The 11410-nt window shown below is 42.1% G+C and overlaps 1 protein-coding gene across 1 annotated transcript; it reads left to right on the forward strand.

Moving 5' to 3' along the window:
• Window positions 1–1356: 1356 nt before the first annotated feature.
• On the forward strand, window positions 1357–10679 carry LOC308105845 (uncharacterized protein; the record flags this gene model as incomplete). Its single annotated transcript, XM_080456769.1, has 5 exons — window positions 1357–1578; window positions 3842–3943; window positions 4935–5534; window positions 9469–9811; window positions 10595–10679. Exons 2-5 carry the CDS (start codon window positions 3874–3876, stop codon window positions 10677–10679), a joined length of 1098 nt encoding a protein of 365 aa, XP_080312895.1. The 5' UTR covers window positions 1357–1578; window positions 3842–3873.
• Between the last annotated feature and the right edge of the window lie 731 nt (window positions 10680–11410).

An 11410-nucleotide genomic window follows, 5' to 3' on the forward strand; every position in this document is an offset into this window, starting at 1 on the left:
ACACAATCGTTCAGAAATAGTGTTTGTTCACAAGCTGGTCCAGCTGGCTGCCATAGACTTCATAGTATTTCACCAAACTCCCATGCGCATCAATGGCGTCTGCCATGCAAGCAATGGCGCCTGCCCGCCCCCTAGGCCGTCCCTTCCTTCTTTTCTAATTTCCTTGCATGGCTGCTACCAAAAGGGGAGGTGGACTTTATGATAGCTGAGAGAATGAAGGAGAAGGGGAGAGGAGACCCAGAGGATTTGGTGCAGGAGAGGATGCAGGAGAATTGGGCAGGCCACTTACAGGTGTACACAGATGGGTCCATGGACCCAAATAGTCAAAGGGTGGGGTTTGCAATCCACATTCCCTCCCTGCGGATCACCCAGAGCAGAAGGCTGTCAAATGGGGGGTCAGTTTTTACGGCGGAAGTAGTGGCCCTTGTATGGGCAGTAAATTGGGTGGAAGAGGTGAGGCCGCAGCAGGTGATTATATGCTCGGACTCGGCGGCGGCACTGATGGCTCTTCAGGGTGGGAGTCACGGGTTAGGCCGGATCTCATTTGTGAACTGCAAACTGCACTATATAGAGTAGAACGGGCTGGGAGCAGAGTGGGGTTCATGTGGGTGCCAGCACATGTGGGGGTGGAGGGAAACGAGGCTGCTGATTTGGCAGCCAAAGAGGCCCTGAGGAGGGAGGAGGTGGACGTGGGCATAGCCTTGGGGATCTCAGAATACCGCAGTAAAATAAAGGAGGAGATAACCAGGAGGTGGCAGAAGGAATGGGAGGGGGAAGAAAGGGGAAGGTTTTATTATAACATACTAAATAGTGATAGGGGAGGGAACGGCACTCAATAGAACAATAGAAGGGAACAGGTCATAATGACAAGGTTGAGGCTTGGACACTGTGGCCTAGTAGCAGGGGGACTGGCTCGAATTGGGAAACATGGAGATGGACTGTGTGAATGTGGAACTGAAGAAACTGTGCAGCATGTGATAATGGAATGTGCCAAATATACAATGGAGAGGAGTGTGCTGTTCACTGCAGTACTTGATGCAGGGCTGTCTTGCAGCTCACTGAGGAATGTACTGAAACCGGAGGAAAAGCAAAGTGCAGTGGTGAAAGCTGTTATGGAGTTCCTTGTGGACACAGGCATGCACCATAAGGTGTAAGGCCACAGTATAAAATGAGCAGTACCTAACACAAACAGTGTGAGGCAGCAATACGCCGACGGGCGTCTAGACTTCCGGAAAGCCAAAAGAAGAAGAAGTCTCCGACGCACCCACGTTACTCACGTTTTTTTAATGAATGGACTATTCAAGATGGCGGTGCTCGGTGTGTCAGTCGCTGTGTGACAGAGAAGCGGAGCAGACGTCCACGAAATCCACCACCCGCGACCGCGTGTAAAAGTCCGCGTTGTGCCGTTGCTACAAACCATTCGGATCCTTGTGGAGGACACAAACCCCAAGCGTCAATCCTCGGGAGTTTTCGGTGTTCCGTTGGGTTGTTTACCAGCAGCGGAGCAGCCAGCCAGGCTGACCGGAAAAAGCGGAGTGGATTCCTGGAGCCCCCCCCCCCCTCTCTCACACAAACACGGTAATAACACGGTAATAATTTTAGGTGTGGCCCACACCCAAAATCCAGTCCACAGTTTGTCCAATACCACACAGTTTGGGCTGGGGATTATTTTACAATACAAAGTCAAACTGAGTTTCGATTAATTGAGTACAAAGGACCCCAATGGAAACAAGCGAAGCCATAGTGCTTTCTTGGGTTTAAAAAAAACTAACTGTACTTCCCTGTGCTTGTCTTTGCAAACTGTTAATAAAGTATTCAATCAATCGATACATTTTAGCTGTGATTTAAAAGAACAGAGTTGTAGCAGACATGCAGTTTTCTGGGAGCTTGTTCTAGAAATGTGGTGCATACAAACGAAATGCTGCTTCTCTATTTTAAGTTTTGATTCAAGGGACTGAAAGCAGTCAGAAGAAGAGCAGTGTGCTCGAACGTTGCTCAGCTCACTCAGATGGCACCAAAAATAAATATGTTAAGGGGAGCTACTGTGTTAAAACTTTTATTTTGTCTCTAGGGACTGAAAGCAGACCTTTACCAGATGACCAGAGAGGTCATGGTTGGTTCTCTATAGCAGGGGTCTTCAACCTTTTCAGGCCAGGGACCCCCAAACTGATGGGGTGATGGAGCAGGGACCCCCTACCTCGTAGGGTAGGGGGTAGGCCACCACATATATCGTATATTTATGTATAAAATGTTGTCTTATATGTATAAACATGAACAAGTAGGTGTGTAGGTGTGCAAAAGACATTTTCTTTCTCTACAAAATATGTATAAATGTTATTGTGCATTCAATTCTAAGCTATTAAAATATGTCATGTTATGTTTAAAGACATATTGACATTTTTGGAGAGAAAAAAATTACGTTTTATCAAACAACAATTTCGCGGACCCCCTGTTGAATACCTCTGCTCTATAGTGTTACAGAACAGACACTATAGAGTGTTAGTTCAGTAACAGAGGCCCCCCGTGTCTCCAGCTTTTTAATAAACAGAAAAGAGTGCGCGACCCGTGCACGCGCGCGGGAAAATGTGCGGTTATTGGGCGAATTGTGGCCGTTTATGGGCGTTTTTTTGTTACTTTATTTCGGTTTTAGGGTTAGGTTAATGTTATTTAATTCTTATTTTTTATCAAAAAATGTATTTAAAAAAAATAAAATGTCATTTTTTAAATTTATTTTTTAATAAACTGAGGGGGCACAATTTTAAACTGAGGGTGCCAGGCCCCCTCAGGCACCCCTGTGGCGCCGGGCCTGTGTTAAGCTAGGGAGATTACTGAACAAATACTCTATAGGCCTGGCTACAGCAATGTGTTTATGGAGGAACATCTGAGACGTGAAGGCAATTACTATCAGAATATAGAGCTGTTCAACACTAAAACATCGAATACAAAATTACTAACATATTTAATGCACTCAGCAGAGAGGAACCTTACTAATTTGTTGCCTAAATGTCCTATCCTCTAGCGCCAACCTTAGGCCAAACCTTACACCTGCATACACAATGTCTCAAAATGTAATGAGCAGCATAAAACTTGCTCAGCGCAGTCATGCTTCCTGGAAGATGAAATCTAACAGTTTCAGTATGCCCATGACCTATTTCAAAGCGCCACTAGAAGGCCCAAAATAATGAACTTTCACACGGTTGGGGCTGCTCAATTATGTCTAAAATAATGTCAATATAGCGATCATGATTATTTAACATGTATACTCACTGATTGGAAATATCATGTATTGAATTAAAATATGTTTTTGCTCCTTCATTGTTTGGTCATAGGGTTCTGTATAGTAGGGTCACTGTATTTGAATTTTAGACGATTAAACAAATTGTCTTGTGGTGCACACCACCGTAATAAATCTAGCACTGTGTGTGTTGTTCCTAATCAGACTCCTTGAAACCAAAGTGTTTCCAAACAGATGAATTGGATTTGTTGAATCTGGTTGACCAAAGGCTCTCTTTCCATCATCTATGCTTTTAGGGAGGGAGTGAAAGGGAACTCAGTCTGTGCATTCATTGTTGCTTGGTTGCAGAAACATTCAAAACAGAAACAGAAAACTACTTTCACCTTATTCACTTGAGACCATTATTTGCATCAAGAGTCCATCGACACATTTGTCCTTATGTAATCTTGGCTTAAGTGTGGTTTCTTCCCTAACACATACATCCCATAATCTTTGCACCCAGTTGGGTTTAGGCCAATTTCCTTTACCTTCTGCAAATATTATTGTTGTTCTTGAGACCACTAGGTCTCCAGTTATTAAAGTCCTTTTTCAATTGCTTCATTTCAGACCAGTGTGTGGAGTCCAGACTGCAGGTGAAGATGAACTCTCCAGACTCAGCCAGGGACATTTCTATTAAGCTGGAGGAACCTGAAGAACACCCACAACTCAGTAAGTTTCATGTGCTCTTTCTTTCTTTCTTTCATATTTTCTGTTCTGTAGGGCTGTCACACTATCAAATTTACACTACAATAACAATGGTAAAACAAAAAAAATACCAGCAAAAATGTCTAAACATACAGAGCCACATCATAAACATCTATTCACATAGATTTTAAACGACTTCCTGTTTAAGGTGTTCAAGGTGTCTGATTAGGAACAACACACACAGTGCTAGATTTATTACGGTGGTGTTCAATTACTTCTTCTGTTTAAGAAAGTAGGTAGCTGATATATTGCACTTTTACCTTAGCGCTAGGTATACTCTTAGTTGCTTGTTTTGGAAGAGAATGCACTTAAGACTTCTGGTGATTAGTAGTTTTCTTGCCTACCTATGTTGAATGCACTTATTGTAAGTCGCTTTGGATAAAAGCGTCTGCTAAATGACTGTAATGTTAATGTAATGTACTTCCAAACTTTTCACCAGAAATATCAAGCTTTCATGTCTGGAGGTGGTTCTGTTTCATAACGTCATGCACTTAGCGGCATGAGCTGTGATTGGTCTACTTTGAAAGTATCAGACTGTAAATACAGACAGACAGACACAGACAGACCTGTTGTATACGGCTTGGCCTACAGCCTAATTTACTCCCAAATCAGAGCTCACATGTGAAGCATTATGTTTTAATATCGTTTGATAATTTTAGGACTCAAATTAAATATTTGCTTTAACACCATTATTCATTTGTTGGGTAAAGTAACTAAATATATCCATTCAGATTACTTCTTAGAATATGTATTTAGCTGAAAACTTGCTAAAACGTTGAAGCCTGAATTTGTTCAGGCTGTCAGTTTCCAGAAACACCTGTATTAACCTTTAGTTAGTAACTGGTCAATTTAAGTAGGTAATAGCTAATTTTCTACATAGAACATGGACAAAGGAAGAATAGTTTTACTTTTTAGAAATCCATTGTTCAATATCATGTTATTTCTCTGCTCCTAGACATCCTGCACATGGTTGTGTGTAAAGAGGAGGATTCTCCTGAACAGGAGAGGAGCCCCAGTCTGCTCCAGGAGGAACCGGAGCCTCCTCAGATTAAAGAGGAACAGGAGGAGCTACTTCAAAGACCAGAGGAGCCTGATGGGTCAATGTTGACATTACTAGCAGTGAAAAGTGAAGTTGATGAAGACATCTCTTCACACTGTTCTGAAATTGAAGTTGAACTTGAATCTGACACCGAAGTCACTGAAAACAGTGATGATTGGGGGGAGACAAGTGGAGGTGTCCACACTGGAGAAAAACCTTTCCAGTGTAAACTGTGTAACAAGAGTTTCAGCAGTTCTTTTGGTCTCAAGATACACCAGCGTATCCACAATCCAAAACCTTTCCACTGTGAACATTGCGACAAGAGTTTCACTCTGTCACGTCACCTGAAGAAACACCAGTGTGTTCACACTGGAGAAAAGCGTGTCCACACTGGAGAAAAGCGTGTCCACACTGGAGAAAAACGTTTCCACTGTAAACATTGTGACAAGAGTTTCAGTCAGTCATCTATCCTGAAACAACACGAGCGTTTCCACACTCGAGAAAAACCTTTCCACTGTAAATATTGTGACAAGAGTTTCACTCAGTCATCTGACCTGAAAAGACACGAGCGTATCCACACTGGAGATAAACCTTTCCACTGTAAATATTGTGACAAGAGTTTCAGTGAGTCAGGTTCTCTAAATACACACCAGCGTATCCACACTGGAGAAAAACCTTTCCACTGTAAACATTGTAACAAGAGTTTCAGTGAGTCAGGTTCCCTGAAGAAACACCAGTGTGTTCACACTAGAGAAAAGCGTGTCCACACTGGAGAAAAACGTTTCCACTGTAAACATTGCGTCAAGAGTTTCAGTTGGTCAGGTAATCTAAAGACACACCAGCGTATCCACACTGGAGAAAAACCTTTCCTCTGTAAACATTGTATAAAGAGTTTCATTCGGTCATCTGACCTGAAAAGACACCAGCGTATCCACACTGGAGAAAAACCTTTCCACTGTAAACATTGTGACAAGAGTTTCAGTTGGTCAGGTTCCCTGGAGATACACCAGCGCGTTCACACTGGAGAAAAAACATTCCACTGTAAACATTGTGACAAGAGTTTCACTAGCTCAGGTTCTCTGAAGTATCACCAGCGTACACTTCAGCGTATCCACACTGTTGAAAAACCTTTCCACTGTAAATATTGTGACAAGTGTTTCAATCAGTCAGTTCACCAGAAGATACACCAGCATTGGTGTTCAATACGCCACAGTGGGGAAGAACCTTTCCACTGTAAACATTGTGACAAGAGTTTCATTGTGTCATCTGACCTGATAAAACATCAGCATGTTCACACTTGAGAAAGGCCTTTCCACTGTGAACATTGTGACAAGAGTTTCACTCAGTCAGGTCCACTGAAGACACCAGCGTATCCACACAGGATAAAAACTTTTCCACTGTAAACATTGTGACAAGAGTCGGTCAGGTTCTCTGAAGAAGCACCAGCGTATCCACACTGGTGAAAAAACCTTTCCACTGTAAATATTGTGACAGTCAGTTAAGTGCTCTGAAAAGACATCAGTGCATTCACACCAAAAGGGGAAAAAATAAAACACTTTCCAATATAAATCACCTCACTGGGAGGATCAAATTAAATAGCTGTATGTTGTCAGGGAGTTGGATAGAGTGGCACACATATCATGTATATTTATACTGCTCCTGTCAACAGTTTCCATTAGGACTTGGCTTTTGGAGTCATTCCCCAGCTCTTTTGTTTTGTATCAGTTTATGATAACGGTAACTTTCTTTCTTTTTTTACCTAGAAGTATTGCAAATTATTTTGTGTTATGAATTTATACTATAAATGACAATGTAAACCATATCAATTGTATAAGGTAGAACTGTTTTACTAGAATGTTATTGTTTTTATATTATGATTTAATGTCATTTTGTGCTCTATTACATGGCCAATGAATGGGGCACTATTTCAATTATTTTACTTATTAAATATCACTTAAAGGGGAAATCCACCCATTTTCAATATTTAACTATGTCATTAATATAGCATAAAGGAGTTGTGTGGAAATAAGAAAAAATTTAAAAAAAAATTAACATTGCAAAAAAATTTTACATTGCAAAAAAATTAACATTGCAAATTACACCATGATGAGTCATCACAGTGTAATTTGCAATGTTAATTTTTTTGCAATGTTAAATTTTTTTGCAATGTTAATTTTTTTTTTTAATTTTTTCTTATTTCCACACAACTCCTTTATGCTATATTAATGACATAGTTAAATATTGAAAATGGGTGGATTTCCCCTTTAACTCAGGAAAAAAATATTATTATTTTGCAGTTTTTTTTAATGAATTATGACAGTAAATGTTACAATTAATGGGATGGTTATGTTAATTATTTAGTTTCTTTACATTATTACATTGTGATAGCAAATTAAAGCATATGGAAAACGCTATAGTGCATGCACACACAAGATTTCGTGTTACATTATTATGCTATATGATTAACTCATTCAGTGTCAGACTTATTTCTGGCTGTGTTTGCCCAGTACCAGAGATTTTTCGATTTTCTTACCTTTTCAAGTACTCACAGAATATTTATCTCCAGTATGATCGATCCCCTGATGGTTGCTAATCACGGAGGATTTCACTGTGCTTCCGTAAAAAAAATAAGGCATTACGACCTCCCGTTCGCTTGTTATACGCTGTTGAAAATTGCATGTTTTGCCAAAAATACATAGTAAAACACAGAGATTTAGTCCACACTGGAGAAAAACCTTTCCACTGTAAACATTGTGACGAGAGATTCAGTTAGTCAGGTACGCTGAAGAGACACCAGCAGCCCCAGCTTAACGGAGCAGCTTTAGGTGCTGAAGCACAGGGCATCAACCTTGTGGGGGGGGGGGGGGCACCAAACGGCAGGGAGAAAGTGAAAGAAGACTCAACTATCGACGAAAAGCATTGAATCTACGTCATTTTCGCTATCATGCAATTCCAGTCGGCAGATAAGTCGCACCATGGGAGCCAGACTGCAGCCGTGAGTTCAGTGGAATACATTGGAGTTAATGAGAGCCTGGTGGATCAGCTCGTGAACAAATTTTTTTTCTGAATGACTGAGACCTTTGTAAAGTAATTGCTTCTGGAAAATAAAAGAAGACATATCACACATTGTGTTCTGCTGTGTTGCTTTTCGATGTGTCCACTGTATAAGTTTATTGAGCTATCTAAAGAGCACAAAGTACGCGATACTGCCGAGCCAGAAACCAGTGTTGCCATGTCCACATATTATAAGCGAGTTTGGCCTTATTTTTCTGTGAAGTTGCTTGTAAATATTGGTAGTTGCGGGTTGCGGTTTTTGGGGCTTTTTTCTAAAGTGTAGTTGATTATTTGGACTTGGGCTTCAAAAATTTTTTAACCAGTGGTTCTCAATTATGTTTATGTCATGGACCCTCAAATTAATATGTATTTGTCCCTAACCCCCATCTGAAAATGTTCCCGTACCAGATTTGTGGTGTTAGTCACTAAAACCACAAATCTGGTAAGGATTTTTGAAACACTAACAGTTAGTGTCTCAAAAATCGTCAATATTTCACATTTTATTTCAAGATTTTTTTTAAAATAGGAGATCTACAAGCTCACAACGCGTTGTGAGCTTGTCTTCATATATTTTTTAAACAATTTCCACATTTATGTATTAAATAAATGATGATATCTATAAATGATTATGTCCATTTTGAATAGCTTGTAGCCTTGTATACATGATTATTGTGCAATTGACAGATTTTGTTCTCAGTTAATAAGGTATGATTTATAAATGGCAGTGCGGCCACCCTACTCACTGTACCCTGTATGTTTAAAATAAAAGCATGAATATATTAATCTGTCAATTATTTTTAATAGCTTAGTATTGATGCACAATAACATGTATGTTTATGAAACGACTGTATACGTTAATTATACAATATATGTTGCCCCCCCCACCCTAGGTAGGGGGTCGAGGTAGGGTAGGGGGTCCCTGCTCCATCTCCCCATCAGTTTGGGAAAACGTTGAAGACCCCTGGCCCCCGGTGCTTCTTTTGGGCTTGTTTTCCTAGACCTGGTTGCTTATTTCTCTCACACCATCTGGCAACACTGCCAGAGACGATTTTTATAAAGTCTATGGATGATACATGCCGCTGTTTAGATGCCTCAATACAATTATACAGTGTGCTAAAAAAAATCCGAATTGATTGGATAAAAACCTGTGATATGTCTTCTTTTATATTCCTGAACCGATTATCTGACAAAGGACACAATCGTTCAGAAATAGTGTTTGTTCACAAGCTGGTCCAGCTGGCTGCCATAGACTTCATAGTATTTCACCAAACTTCCTGTTCCAGTTTTGGCTCCCATGCGCATCAATGGCGTCTGCCATGCAAGCAATGGCGCCTGCCCGCCCCCTAGGCCGTCCCTTCCTTCTTTTCTAATTTCCTTGCATGGCTGCTACCAAAAGGGGAGGTGGACTTTATGATAGCTGAGAGAATGAAGGAGAAGGGGAGAGGAGACCCAGAGGATTTGGTGCAGGAGAGGATGCAGGAGAATTGGGCAGGCCACTTACAGGTGTACACAGATGGGTCCATGGACCCAAATAGTCAAAGGGTGGGGTTTGCATTCCACATTCCCTCCCTGCGGATCACCCAGAGCAGAAGGCTGTCAAATGGGGGGTCAGTTTTTACGGCGGAAGTAGTGGCCCTTGTATGGGCAGTAAATTGGGTGGAAGAGGTGAGGCCGCAGCAGGTGATTATATGCTCGGACTCGGCGGCGGCACTGATGGCTCTGCAGGGTGGGAGTCACGGGTTAGGCCGGATCTCATTTGTGAACTGCAAACTGCACTATATAGAGTAGAACGGGCTGGGAGCAGAGTGGGGTTCATGTGGGTGCCAGCACATGTGGGGGTGGAGGGAAACGAGGCTGCTGATTTGGCAGCCAAAGAGGCCCTGAGGAGGGAGGAGGTGGACGTGGGCATAGCCTTGGGGATCTCAGAATACCGCAGTAAAATAAAGGAGGAGATAACCAGGAGGTGGCAGAAGGAATGGGAGGGGGAAGAAAGGGGAAGGTTTTATTATAACATACTAAATAGTGATAGGGGAGGGAACGGCACTCAATAGAACAATAGAAGGGAACAGGTCATAATGACAAGGTTGAGGCTTGGACACTGTGGCCTAGTAGCAGGGGGACTGGCTCGAATTGGGAAACATGGAGATGGACTGTGTGAATGTGGAACTGAAGAAACTGTGCAGCATGTGACAATGGAATGTGCCAAATATACAATGGAGAGGAGTGTGCTGTTCACTGCAGTACTTGATACAGGGCTGTCTTGCAGCTCACTGAGGAATGTACTGAAACCGGAGGAAAAGCAAAGTGCAGTGGTGAAAGCTGTTATGGAGTTCCTTGTGGACACAGGCATGTACCATAAGGTGTAAGGCCACAGTATAAAATGAGCAGTACCTAACACAAACAGTGTGAGGCAGCAATACGCCGACGGGCGTCTAGACTGCCGGAAAGCCAAAAGAAGAAGAAGAAGAAGTCTCCGACGCACCCACGTTACTCACGTTTTTTTTATGAATGGACTATTCAAGATGGCGGTGCCCGGTGTGTCAGTCGCTGTGTGACAGAGAAGCGGAGCAGACGTCCACGAAATCCACCACCCGCGACCGCGTGTAAAAGTCCGCGTTGTGCCGTTGCTACAAACCATTCGGATCCTTGTGGAGGACACAAACCCCAAGCGTCAATCCTCGGGAGTTTTCGGTGTTCCGTTGGGTTGTTTACCAGCAGCGGAGCAGCCAGCCAGGCTGACCGGAAAAAGAGGAGTGGATTCCTGGAGCTACCCCCCCCCTCTCACACAAACACGGTAATAACACGGTAATAATTTTGGGTGTGGCCCACACCCAAAATCCAGTCCACAGTTTGTCCAATACCACACAGTTTGGGCTGGGGATTATTTTACAATACAAAGTCAAACTGAGTTTCGATGAATTGAGTACAAAGGACCCCAATGGAAACAAGCGAAGCCATAGTGCTTTCTTGGGTTTAAAAAAACTAACTGTACTTCCCTGTGCTTGTCTTTGCAAACTGTTAATAAAGTATTCAATCAATCGATACATTTTAGCTGTGATTTAAAAGAACAGAGTTGTAGCAGACATGCAGTTTTCTGGGAGCTTGTTCTAGAAATGTGGTGCATACAAACGAAATGCTGCTTCTCTATTTTAAGTTTTGAGTCAAGGGACTGAAAGCAGTCAGAAGAAGAGCAGTGTGCTCCAAACGTTGCTCAGCTCACTCAGATGGCACCATAAATAAATATGTTAAGGGGAGCTACTGTGTTAAAACTTTTATTTTGTCTCTAGGGACTGAAAGCAGACCTTTACCAGATGACCAGAGAGGTCATGGTTGGTTCT

The sequence above is a fragment of the Gymnoscopelus braueri genome (assembly GCF_963280865.1).
Source record: "Gymnoscopelus braueri genome assembly, chromosome: 18".
NCBI classification, from domain to species: domain Eukaryota; kingdom Metazoa; phylum Chordata; class Actinopteri; order Myctophiformes; family Myctophidae; genus Gymnoscopelus; species Gymnoscopelus braueri.